Source organism: Melozone crissalis, unplaced genomic scaffold (genome assembly GCF_028551555.1).
Source record: "Melozone crissalis strain CALT ecotype California unplaced genomic scaffold, PUWL_Pcris_2 ptg000027l_1, whole genome shotgun sequence".
NCBI lineage: Eukaryota > Metazoa > Chordata > Aves > Passeriformes > Passerellidae > Melozone > Melozone crissalis.
Window position 1 is genome coordinate 10,097,891 of NW_026535805.1, and position 13,419 is coordinate 10,111,309.

General features: G+C 44.9%; 2 protein-coding genes across 3 annotated transcripts in view; one reads left to right on the plus strand and one right to left on the minus strand.

Annotated features, from left to right (window-relative positions):
* Positions 1-3,923: 3,923 nt before the first annotated feature.
* On the minus strand, positions 3,924-8,857 carry MCFD2 (multiple coagulation factor deficiency 2, ER cargo receptor complex subunit). Its single transcript, XM_054279317.1, has 4 exons — positions 8,747-8,857; positions 7,867-8,018; positions 7,031-7,190; positions 3,924-5,984 (listed from the first exon to the last, which is right to left on the minus strand). Exons 1-4 carry the CDS (start codon positions 8,816-8,818, stop codon positions 5,853-5,855), a joined length of 516 nt encoding a protein of 171 aa, XP_054135292.1. The 5' UTR covers positions 8,819-8,857; the 3' UTR covers positions 3,924-5,852.
* Positions 8,858-10,434: 1,577 nt separating this feature from the next.
* The window catches only part of TTC7A (tetratricopeptide repeat domain 7A), a 169,869-nt gene continuing 166,884 nt past the window's right edge, over positions 10,435-13,419 (plus strand). For both annotated transcript variants that reach the window (XM_054279311.1, XM_054279312.1), the window contains exons 1-2: positions 10,435-10,594; positions 13,081-13,244. In XM_054279311.1, the coding sequence (XP_054135286.1) occupies positions 10,435-10,594; positions 13,081-13,244 (324 nt within the window). The remainder of the gene's footprint in view (positions 10,595-13,080; positions 13,245-13,419) is intronic.

Sequence of the window (13,419 nt, forward strand, 5' to 3'; positions counted from 1 at the left end):
GTACTGGTCCAAATTTCTCTTTGTTTTTCTCTTCTTACCTGTAAAATTTATTTTACTTTTGGTAAGTTTTGCTAGTTGTATCTAGTCTATCTTTAGTAACTGTTTACGCCCCCTCTACACCTTCCCATGAATGGAGTGTTGTGCTGGGTTCTCAACCAGCTGTACTAGTGTCTATTTACAGATATCTCTCTTACAACTGAGGTCTATTAAAAGGTTGTGAATTAGCTGACTTCTGCTGCATTTCCTTACTTTCCTCTAAAATGCCATAGTTGCACTTGGCTTATTACTAGCATTTCTTGAATGAATTGAAGCTGTCCATAATCTGTTTTTGCTTTCCTATTAGATCTTCCCTTCCCATTCTCTGAGTTTATTGACATCAGCCTTCTTGAAATCCAGTGCTGTTGGTCACTTGGATGAGATGGCAGAAGGTGACACTAGGTTCGCTGCAGTGCTGATTTCTTGTAAAATGTCCTATGTGGCAGCAGACTTGGAGTTGTATGTTACACTGCCCTCTACCTACGTGCAAAGCTGCAGTGCAGCTGAGGAAGATTGTGACACTTACAGTGTGTATTAGGCCTTAAGATTTAGGCTGCTCTTCAGAATTTATAAGACAGAATAAGCAGAAAAAAGTAACTTCAGAGAAACTTCCTGTAAGGTATTAATAACTCCCCTTGTAATGAATCTCAATGTGGACAGAGGACCTCTGCTAATGAAGTGTTTAGAACACAAATTCCTTGTGATAATAAATATTCCAGGCTAAGGTATGCAAGGATGCTTGCCCTACCGAGTTTAAAAAAGGCTTAGACAATTGTGTGGTGATTTCATGTTGCAATGGACAGACAGTGAAACTTACATGTAATGGGGGAGAGGAGGAAAAAAGGCAATAAACTTCTCCTTAAGCAGAAATGGCTGATCAGACCATACTGGACCTCTGCCTTGTAACAACAGTGACAAAAGCTCTTATGACTAATGCAAAAGCAGTAAAACTTCAGGCGCTACTAAAACCCTGCAATATTCTTTAACATTGATTGAGACTACTGTAGACATATCATGGCTCCTCTCACAGGTAAACTAGAGATGGTCAAGAAGTCAGACCAAGCTTGATGTTTATATTAGAAAGCCTTCCTATTACACAAATATTTTTACTGACAAAATTACAGTGAGAGTTCCTTTACTATCACTTCAAGTTAATTTGGATTCCGTAAATAATGAAAATTAATTACCAGTAACCAGTCCCATCTGTAGTCAACTTTTATGACAATAAAAGTTTAAAACCAATAAAATTTATAAACCAATAAAAATGCAGGCATCATGCAGTCAATGTGGTGGTGTAAGATAGAGCAGCAAGCTGTGCCTGCAGTCAGAGTGGTGGTTTAGGGAATTGCTTTAGGGAAATGCAGGCTGTTGGATCTCTGTTCCATACTGCAGGGAACTGATGTGCAGTGCCCATACGCTATCTAGTGGCTCTGTTGATTATGACATTGCCCCTGAATTACTCTTCTTTCACCTGTGAATTGCAGGATTAAAAAATACTTTAGACAAAATTGGAATTTGTGAGTCTGTAACCATTCCCTAATGAATCTAAGACATTTTGAGGTCATAAGTGATTAATGAAGAAACCCAAAAAGGTCATAAAGCTTGTGTGAATGTGCAGGCAAAACTCTTGATGGGAGGGCTTCTAGGGTGTCAGTCCTGTCATTAACAGAAGCCTGACAAGCAGTAGTCAAGTTGTTAAGATCTTTCTCTTTTCTGTACAGACTTCATTCTAGACTTATTACTAAAAAACCCAGTCAGTTTAGGAGTACTTCAAGAAAAAGTTTTTCTATCTTCTTTAGTTGCTAGATTCTGCAATATTTTGTGAGGTAAAAGCAGATAATCCAAACATTTTAAACTGAGCACACAGTAGATAGAAATGCAAGGCTAGATGTGTTCTCTCCAATGGGGAATGCTAATCTTTATCCCTTGAGGTCATGGGCTATGAAGATGTGAAGATCACACACAACACCATTCTCCTGATCTTCTGTTTCTGTCAGGGATGTGATTGATCTTCAGCAAAACCAATACCCCTTCTGTTTTGTTATTTACCTGTGAAATGGAGATTGAACTGTTCTATGGAAGCTAGAGCTGCTTTACAGATGAGTACTACTGTTGTAAAGGCCCTATTTTCTATATCTTACATATATGAAAGAGAAAATACTGTATTTATATACAGCCTGTGCCAGCACATTTAGGGGTATTATCTGAACTACAACTAGCACACAAATCAGTTATATTTGAAAAAAAAAGAAGTCTGATTCACCATTACTCTCAGCAATTTTGCACTTTTCTACTTAATAACTGAGAAAGCTCCCTAGGCAGCTCTTAGAACACTTATCTTTAATTGTACTAATTACATATGTGTATTTGTTTTAGGAGGCTGAGTAAAGACATGACAATGCAGGTTTCAGCTTGGGTAACTTTTCTTGAACTGTTCTTTATAGGAAAGCAGAAATTTTATTTTGTTCTTCATGCATATCAAAGGTGCCAATGTTGTTTTCCCCTTTCAGTAAATAATTTCTCTGTTTATACTTCTGAGCCCTTAAAACAAATTAAAAATAGCTGGCAAATAATGTTTATGCTACCAGCATTTATGATTTCCAATATGAAGCTTCTATGGTGTATGTCTTTTGCCACATACAATAATAGCAGTAAATAAATATTCACATGAATACAATAGAAGTACATAAATGGACTTACAGGTGGTTGCATGTGATGAGAAAACCATGTGTAAGAGTCATGCCCTTTCATCTCAAATAAACCCAAACCTCAGAGCCTCAAGTATTGTGCTAATTTTGGCTGGCAAAGAATTAATTTTCTTCACACTGGCTAGTATGGAACAGTGTTTTGGATTTGTGCTGAAAACAGAGTTGGTAACACAGGGATTTTTCATTATTGCTGAGCAGAGCTTACACAGATCTTTTTTTCTGCCTCTCAGCCCACCACACCAGTGAGAGGTGCACAAGGAGCTGAGAGAGGACAGAGCCAGGATAGCTGACCCCAAATGACTAAAGGGATGTTCCTGAGCACATGGTGTCACGCTCAGCACATAAAGCTAAGGATGAAGGAAGAGAAGGAGGGGTCTATTTGGAGTGATGGCATTTGTCTTTCCAAGCAATCATTATATGTGATGGAGCCTTGCTCTCCTGACAATCACCTGCCCATGGACAGGAGTGAAGAAATTCCCTATTTTGCTTTGCTTGCACTCAGGGCTTTGGCTTTAAACTACCTTCATTTCAACCCCCAAATTTTCTCACTTTTGCCCTTCTGATTCTCTCTGCCATCAGACCAGGGGGAGTGAGCGGCTCTGTGGTCCCTTGCTGCCAGCTGGGGTTAAACCACAAGAGCAATAAGCATATAAGAGTTGACAGGGCTACAGGCAACCTGCTTTAAGTGCTCAAGCTGAGCAGCTTAACCTCTTCTGCCCTCTTAGCCACTAGCATTTCCTACACTTTCTTCTGATTCAACATTCGCTCCAGATCATTCCAAGCCACAGAAGAGATTAAAAAAAAAACAACCAACCTTAAAACCCAAAAAAACCCTCTAAGTGTAACTGAAAGAATTTTCTTTTAAGATGACTGTGAGTAAGAGAGACAAGCTTAAAAACACATCAGCAAATGAGGTGCATTTCTTACTAGCACTTCCAGCCTTGTGTATCCTATCAGCATGCACAAACCCCAGCCTAATTTTATTGCTTGTACAACCAGCACAAACCTGGCCACAAAGGTTTCAAAATAAATAGTTAGTACAAGAAAAAAAATCCAACACTCAGGCTTCATTGCACAAACATTTAAAGAGAGGAAATAATTTCTTTTACAATGGGTTTCTCTTGTATAAGAATAATTTTGTATAGAAAATAGCTCTTTATACATTTTACAGAAATAGGCTAACATTTAGATTCTTTATTAATGAAAAATCATTGAATGCAATTTAAGATTTCTATTATGTTTCAGTCACCAAACATCAATCACACAGCAATACATCACAGCTCTAATATTCTTAAACTGCTTGACTTATCAAGTATTGAGTCAAGACAGTGAAAACATTCCTAGAGCCATGATAATTTGAAAACACTCAAGTAGCTTGAAACTGTTAAATTATGAAATACTTCCTGAAAGTAATACCATCATTTAGGTGTCAAGGAATATGAACTTAAACCTTAACAAGGCAGCATTACTTGCTCTCTCCTGCTGGCTAATACTGCAAAACCCAAAATGAACAAAAGCTTTAATATTAAAACTGGTTTACTGTTAATGTGACCTTCAAAACAGTCCTGAAGGATAAGATGCTATCCAGAAGCTGGACAAGCTTGAGAAGTGGGCCCACAGGAATCTCATGAGGTTTAACAAGACCAAGTACAAGTTGCTGCACCTGGATGGAGCAGCCCTGGTATCAGCACAGGCTGGGGGATGAATGGATCAAGAGCAGCCCTGGGGACAAGGACTTAGGGATGCTGCTGGGTGAGAGGCTGGACATGAGCTGGAAATGTGCACTCCCAGCCCAGAAAGCCAAACCTGTCCTGGGCTGCAGCCAAAGCAGCGTGGGCAGCAGGGCCAGGGAGGGGATTCTGCCCCTCTGCTCTGCTGGGACCCACCTGGAACCCTGCATCCAGCTCAGGAGAGACATGGACCTGCTGGAGAGAGCCCAGAGGAGGCCATCAAGGATGAAGCACCTCTCCTGTGAGGAAAGGCTGAGAGAATTGGAATTGTTCAGCCTGGAAAAGAAAAGGCTTTGAGGTGACTTAAATGCAGCCATCCAGTACCTGAAGGGAGCCTACAAAAAAGATGGAGTGGGACTCTTTACAAGAGTATGTAGTGACAGAGGCTAGGTTTAGATTAGATGTTAGGAAGAAATTCTTTACTGTGTGGGTGGAAAGGCACTGGAACAGGCTGCACAGAGAAGTTGTAGATGCCCTAACCCTAGAGAGGGAACACCTGAGCAATGTGGTCTAGTGGAAATGTGTCTCTGACTGTGGCAGGGGTGTTGGAACTGAATGATCTGTAAGGTCCCTTCCAACCGAGGCCATTCTATGGTTCAAACCAAATAGCAGAAGCTTTCTAGCAAATGCTATACAGCATTAACACAACATGTAATAAAATACTTCCATTTTCTTAAAAAAATGGAAGGTAGATTAAAAAACCCCAGTAAATTAAGATATAAAAAGTAAATTTGTAGAGGACAAGAAATTGAAAAACACATGTATATATATTTATGTGTAATGGTATGCTAGGAAGTACATATATTTAAAAATACTCAATTTATTCAAAGGCTGTTTAAGTTCATATGGTGTCATGTGGAACTCAAACATAACTCACACTCAAATGCTTTCCCTCTACAACTGCTGTTTCAAGCACCTGTACTTATCTACAGATTTTCTTGTAAATTAGAGAGAAGGTAAAGGCATTTCCCCATGGAATAGAACTATTATGCAGTAATCATTTCTTGCTTTCTAGGTATAATTTTAAATAGAAGATGTAAGCAAATAAGAACTATAAAACCCAATGACTGAAAACCTGAAATTTAGATGCTAATGACTCTATTTAGTATTCATACAGAGCTACTCAGGAGTTTGCCAGCTGTACCCTGTGTGAGTACTGCTGGCACTTCCATGCTTCACAATTCAAATCTGTATTATGTTTAGTCAAACATGGCTCTCACTCCAAGTTAGCAAAACTCTTGACTCATACAACTTTCAAATAAATTTAGGTGGAACTGGAACACCTCTACTTCTCACAGCACAGGGGTTGATACAAGACAGTAATGAATCACATTATACTGGTTCACATTTTCATGTGGTTAGAAGGAGAAACAAACCCTTATTCCAGTGATTTTGCAAATTCTGCATAGTCAATGTATCCGTCATTGTTCTTGTCATCATCTCTCAAGACATCATCAATTAGACTAATCAGCTCTTCTTCCTTCATTGCTTGGGTATGTTCACCACCTTCCTACAAAAACAAAACCACAGGGAACAGTTTAGCAGTCTTTCTCATCTAGTAGCACGTGTGACAGATTACTGACAACTAATTTTTTACAAAGCTGCTCATGTTTGGTGCCTAATTTGGCACTAAGATTTATGTAATCATTTATAACAATGTAAGCAAATTTCATCAGATGGAAGGTTTGAAGTCAAAGTTCTTTGGATTCAGAACAAGCATTCTGCAGTCAACATTCTTGGTCAGAAGTTCCAAAAGCTGAATACCACAATGTATAATGATGGACAATCATCTAATAAATGTATTCTTAATTAGGATCTTGATGTAGTATAGACACTGTAGTTTCTATTCACTACAGAAACACCTTACAGTCACACAGAAGTGAAAAAAATCAGCACTGTAGCTTACACTCAGTAAAATACTTAGTAACACTCCTTATGGGAACACAAAGAGGTGCCTTTGCACAAGAAACAGCCCCTCATATTCTGTTCTTGGCTCACTATTTTTTGCCACAGGTTATTAGCAGGAAGTTTTGCTATTCTGAATTGTAACTTGCAGAAGGTCAATATGAGATAATGTGTTTCTATTGTGTTCCTAATGACTGGAAAGAGAAATTGAGTGTAGGAAGAGGCAGACCATAGCAGGTTCTTCTAGTATAAATTTTGTGCAAGAGGTTTTTTATAGTTTGTGTACAAACAGCAGTAACAGTCTGAAGCTGAAAAGAGTGTCATATCATGATATTTCTACAAATTCGTATGCCTCATTTTGGATAACTTCCCTTTCTCCCATCCCTACCTGCCTAAGTCCTCTGTAAAATGATTTTCACTCTGGAGCCCTTCCTGATTCTAGAGTTTAAACCAAAATGGAAACTTCCTAAGAACTGCAATGTGACACGAAAAGCAGTGATCTTTTATAAATTCAACCAGAACTATCAAGAGAAAAATACTCTCATGTTCAGGAAAAACTGTAACTGCACTGAGGATGTGTTGCAACTGCTCTGCTGCTTTTAGAGTCAGAACTGTTTCCAAGCACATATGCCCTTACAAAACTACACCAACCTCTTTGTGGACATGTGAGATAGCAGTAGCAAGTTCTAACCCATCTAGCAAATTATTGCCATCATAATCATGCATTTTGAAGTAATGGAGCTGCAACTCTTGTGGAGACATCTCAGATTCTGGTTTCTCGATAACACCTTCCAGGTGTTCCATGATGTGTCTAAGAAAAACAAAATCCACAACATTTCCATCAGTTAAGATTTAATGCTCTGTTTACAGCAAATTTAGTCTTTGATCAAATATTGTATGTCTAAAAGCACCCTGGACAACTAAAAGCTACAGTTTGATAAAGGGGACACAAAGGTTGTTTGTTAGAGAGGCTGTAGAGGCCTCTAATGCCTTAGATAACTATTTCTATTTCTTCTGGCCTACTTAACAGGCTATCAAAACAACTGAAGCAGAGCCCAAAATCTCTTTTTGGCTGTCTTCCAAGCACAGGAACTGGAGGAAGATCTTTCCCAGTCAACCATGAACTGTTCTAAGAAGTTTTACTTGCTGCTAGAACTGGTCCACATTTGTGAAGAAGCAAATGAAAAAATAAATTCTACCTATTAGGAATAAGATTTTGTCTAAAGTATGCTGATATGGGTAGGCAGGATTTCTGTAAGAAATTTTTTATAGCACAAGTTGGGCTAAAGGCTCCAGGGAAAGCCTTTCTAGGTGTCGTATCTCTACAAATGTATCAAGCAAGCATGTCTCATATCTGGCTTTAGCTAATCGTACAATATTCTGAAAAAACAGGGTGCTCTAGGCTTAAGTCCAACTCGCATAACACTTTAGAGATAAGAAAATAATTAAGAAGTAAAATTTACACTTTTAGAACATGGGAAACTTACTCTTTATCTTGTACCAAATTCTTATCAAGGCGAATATTTGGATGTTGACTCTCTCCTACGTGTTCCTCAGCTAGGGCAGAGATGAAGAATGCAGCCATAGCAAAGCAGAACAGCAAATGTGTTCTAAACATCCTTTGGGGCATTGTGATCTCCTGCAAAAAGGAAAACATACCCCCCCAAAAAACAGATGAAAAATGTGATCTACTTTCAGCGGATTTAGACAGTGCTAAACAACCCCATTAAGTTTCAGAATAGAAAAACTTGTTGCATTGGAAACTCTTGGCAAGCAGAGAACCAGAGAGTTCCAATTAGGAGTTTTTATGAGGGCCCCTATTTTACTGAATTATGCAGTAATTTTCAGATATTTTTTTCCTCATAGCTAACGTGCACACCTTAGCCGTGCCTGGGTTTTCATATACCTTCCAGACAAACAAGCAGCCATGCCCTGTGCCTCAGGCAGACCTGCCCCACAGCTGTGGGAGCAAAGGTCGCTCGGGGCACGGAAGCGGCTCCATGTAATGAGCAGCTCCGTTAAGGCTGTGTTCCCTGAGGGGCGCACAGCTGGGAAGCCGTCACGCAGCCGGGCATGTGCGCGCTGCACGGGCAGGTGACAGGGCACACAGCTGCACAGGGGCCGGCCGCGCTGCCGAGGGCAGCCACGGCGCGGGCTGGCGGTTTCCGCTCCCGTTCTTCTCCCGGCCCCAGCTGCAGCTACCCCCGCTTGCACCCGCCAGGTTCCCATCCCCGGCTGGATCCCCGAGGAAGCGCCCCCGCAGCGGGATGGGGCTGGGGCTAGGCCCGCCGCCCAGGCCCCAGCGCCCCCACTCCAACGGCGGCTGTCAGGGCGGGCGGAGAGGCCCCACCGCCACAGACTACGTACCCTCGGGCGGGTCTCCGCCGTGCCGCGGGCTCCGGGCTGGGCACGGACTGCCCACCATTCCCGGGACACCATCCCGGGATCACCCCTGACCCGGCGCTGCCCCGCCCGCTCCGCCGCCCATTGGCCGATCCGCTCGGCCCCGCCCCGCCCCGCCGGCGACGTCACCGCTCCCGGAGCTCCACGTGGAGCCCTCGCGGCGGCGCAGGTGCGGCGGGGCCGCGCCCACCGCGGGGCGGGGCCCAGGTGGGTGATCAGCCGCCCATGAGCCAGCAGCGTGTAGAGTGGGGCTTTAGGAAGAGCAGTGCCAGCAGGTCAAAGTGATCCTGCCCCTCTGCTCAGCTCTGGTGAGGCACATCTGGAGTGCTCTGTCCAGTGCTGGGCTCCTCAGTACAAGAGAGACGTGGGGCTCCTGAGTGGGTCCAGTGGAGGGTAACTGATTATTAAGGGACTGGAACATCTCTCTTACCAGGAAAGGCTGGAGGAGTTTGGCTCCTTCAGCCTCGAGAAGAGACAACTGAGAGGGGAGCTCATCAATGTGTACAAGTTTATATATATCTATATAGTGTACACAAGGGGGAGGGTGCCAAGAGGATAGCCAGGCTCTACTCAGTGGTGCTGAGGAAAAGGACAGGAAGCAATAGGCAGAAACTGATGCATAGAAAATTCTACCTGAACATGACCAAGAACAGATTTGCTGTGTAGGTGACTGAGTACAGGAGCAGATTGTCCAGAGACATTGTGGAGTCTCCATCAATGAAGATATTCAGAAGCTGCCTAGACACAGTCCTGTGCCATGTGCTCTAGGATGACCCTGTCTGAGCAGGGGAGCTTGGACCAGATGACTCACTTGCAACCTGGCCCATTCTGGGCACTGTGGGGTCTCCACAACCCCAGCCTTTGATGCAGACAGCTCCTTCCCAGAGGACACATTGGAGAGATCTCACTGGTGATACCCTGGGCAGAACCTAGAAGGACTGCAATGGTGGAGCTGCTGGCACTGAGGGTCAGCACGTGTCCCACTGCTAGGGCAGTCCCCTGCTTTGGGTGCTTCCCTCCAGCCCCGTCCGTGAAGGACTGCCATGGTTCCTGCCCTGCTGCTCGAGTGGGAACTACCGTACCCTGTCCCCACTGCCCACTGCTGACCGTGCTCTGTGCTTCCCCTCACGCCCTGGGTCCCGCTGTTTCCATACTCGACACCTACACACCACAGCTTCGGCCTCTCAAGGGCACAGCCCTCGAGCAAAGCCGGGCCCCGGGGCGGCTTTTGGCCCGTTACTCACGCACCGCCCGCGGGTCTCGTGCGGGGGCGGCTGCTGGAGGGGACCGGTGTCCGTGGGGATCAACCGGCGGAGAGCCCTGGGCTTCGGGTGACTTCTGAGGGCGGCGGTGGGGGAACGGCATTCCCGGCCGGTCTCGCCCAGGAAGGGAACGAGGGGCCACACCCGCGGTGCCGGGACAGCGGCCGCTGGGGCAGGACGCGGCTCCGTGCCCGGGTATCAGGCGAGAGGCGTCAGGGAGTGGCGACCATGGCTGATACGCTGTCTCCGACCGCAGCCTTCGGACAGCACGTCCCGGCCGCGCCCGCCCTCCAGCACCTGGCGGATCCACAGCCTCGGCCGCCGAGCTCGGGAGGCGCCGCCGGGGACTCCCCGCGGGCCGGGGCGGGGCGGGTCTTTCCCGGCGCTAAGATGGCGGCCAAGGCCTCGCACTCGCACGTGAAGCTGGAGGCGGAGATCGAGCGGTGCCGGGCGGAGGGGCACTGGGGGCGGCTCCGCCACCTCGCACAGCAGCTGCTGCCGCCGCGGCCCCCGCGCAAGGCGAAGGCGGCGAGGGGCGCGCAGGACGCGGGTAAGCGGCGGCGGGGGGCGGGCGGGGCGGCCGCCGGTACCGACCCGCCCGGGCGCGGGGCGGCGGCGGGGCCGGCTGCTCGCTCCCTGCCGCCGCCGGTGTCGGCAGCCCCGCGCCGGTGGGTTGGCGTGGGCGGGAGCTGCGGCTGCCCCGGCTTGCGGGGCGTCGTTTGCCGTCCCGTGCCGGCGTCCCGGCTCCGCAGCGCTCGGGCAGGAGGGATGCCTGGGAGAGGCGGCGGAGCTCAGGCAGCGGCGCTCGGAAGGATCGTTCTGCGCTTCCCCTCCGTGTCAGCGCTGCCGAGCCCGCGGGGCAGCGAGGGGCGCAGGTGGCGGCTGCCGGTTCCGAGCCCGCCCCGGGTGCCGCCGGCCCGTTTGGGCTGCGGGCGGGCCGCCCCCGCTTGGAAAGGTTCAAATCAGCTGCTCGATACGTGCCATGCTGCTTCCCTCTTGCCCCTGCCAGCGCTGTTCTCGGGTGGGTGCCCTTGTGTTACCTCTTTCTGTTTCCGAGGGGCACTGCTTTACTGGAAGGCTTTCACGTGTAAAGCAGGTTTCGTAAATAGCAAGTATGTTAGTATTTTCCCCCTGTTACAACACACTGATTTGCTGCCTTTTTTTTTTTAATGAAATCTTTTGTAACGAGGGAGGCAGCCTAACTCGGTCTGAGGTGAGCAAGTAAGTTGTGAACAGGAGCTGAGTCTGCCCGCGGTAGTGGTACAAAGGTTTTGCCACTGAAGTCAGAAGAGCTGCTTCTGGGAATAAACCCCTTCTTTAGGGGATCGCGACCAGAATATGGCCCTAGCGTTGAAGCTTTTTGGGGTGCCCTAAACTTCACAATGGGAACCATGATGGGAGAGATGCTGGTAGTTTAATACATGTTTATTTTTGAGGCTTTCCTGGTGTTTACATGATACAGGTTGAACCCTGTGCTGACAATCATACGGCCAACCTTTGAACTTTAGTCAGGTTTCATCTGTGTTTTCCCAGGTGCAGAGATCACCATGAGCTTTGGGGGCATTAGTAGTTGAAGAGTTCACAGTAGTTTCTTCCCTTGTAATTAAGAGGTATAACAACAGTATGATTGCTGTAAAAACATGATTTGTTAATTTGCTGCCATGTCATCATAACTTGGTAGTTACGAAAGAGTAATGCCTTGTTACTGCTACAGAACTTCTTTCAGCAGGTTTTGTGCTTCTAGAAATGATTGTGTGCTTGGATGGGATTTTTTTTTTAAGAGTAGTATTTGCTTTGTGAGGTTGTGTATATTTATTTCTTAATTGTCTATGTTCTTACCTAATTCCTTAAGTTTGATTAAGGGATTAATGACTACCTGAAAGCACTTTAGTGTGTAGAAATGACTGCATGCAAATTTGGGGGGGAATATACTTGAACTCTTACACTTCTCATTTTATGTACCTGTACTTTGTTTAGTTGCAGACCTGCAAACAAGCAGGAAGAGCTATGATTATAATTTGATATGTAGCTGAACACTTAGGCCACAACAACAAAAAAAATCTAAACCACCATACAGTTATTATATGGTGTATAGGTAGACAGTGGGCATAAGGTGTCTCCTGGACTGAAAATACAAAAATGGATACACTACTGTGTTCCTCTCATTCTCAAACTTCAGACTTTGAAACATGGAACATATATATGAAATGTAGGACTGGGCTTTTTGGTATTCAAAGATTTCCTTACCTGGCTTGACCCACTAGTCTGCTGATGCAGGTGCTGCTGTTATGAATGAACTGCAGAAATGGGCCTGTCATGTAAGAACTCTGAGTACTCTGGCAGATTAAACTTTTTTTTTCAGCATGATTGCCACATTCCATGATGCTTCATGCTGTATCCATTGCTGCTACCTGTGTTTGAGTGTACACTTTTGTGGAACTGTGAACAGGGATGGATTTTAATGTAGAAAGAGTTTTATGTGGCATTTTAATTACAGCAGGGGTCAGTCCTTGTGTGTCTTTAGTAATGGACATGTAGAATCTGTATAATTTATCTTTTAAATTTTTTTTCTGTATTCTTTCAGGAAAATTGTTGAAGTTTTTGATGCAGTTACTGCTATCACTTCTCTGTAGTCTAAAGCATTCATATCATGCTAGTACCTTTGTAAATAAAAAGCATCCTTTGAAATGTTTGCAGACTTTTTGTTTTTACACTTTTGAAAGTGAGTTTTGTGATGAAAATTCTTAACTGTTATATTAGTTACAATGTAAGAAGGAATGTTGCTGCCAAAATTAAGGAATTAAGGAGGGAAAATCTTCAAGTTACAACTGTGTTGTTTCATTTTTCCATGCAAAACGTACTGTTTCCACTAGATAAAAGTAAATGGAACTTCTTTTTTTTTGTGTACGAGTTCCTCCTTATCCCCTCATTTGAGTTTATTGTCTGTCTCCAAGGTGTGTTGTTTTGTTTTGTAGTTCTGTTTATCATCAATATAGCAGTAAGCAATGTTTCTTGTTGGCTGGTGTGTGCTTTCAGAGGACCATGGGAGTTTGCTGCTTGCAGAGGCTCTGCTGGAGGAATGCTTGAAAGAAAATTTTGCCAAACTGAAGGACTCCATTCCACTGTCAGAGAAGAGTGAGCCCAAACTGGGTGAAGCTAAACAGTATCTGACCAATATCTTAAGCAGAGGGAAACTAAGAGTAAGTGGGCTCTATCATCCTAATTCCTGCCAATTCCTGGATACTTCTTTGCTGTGATTATTAGTCTGATACAAGGTGTGGATGTTGCCTGCTCGTGTCCATGGATATACAGTGCTGTATTGTAGGTGATACTAAGAGACTGGTAATTCCTCTAGGCAGGGTTTTATGTTGTGAG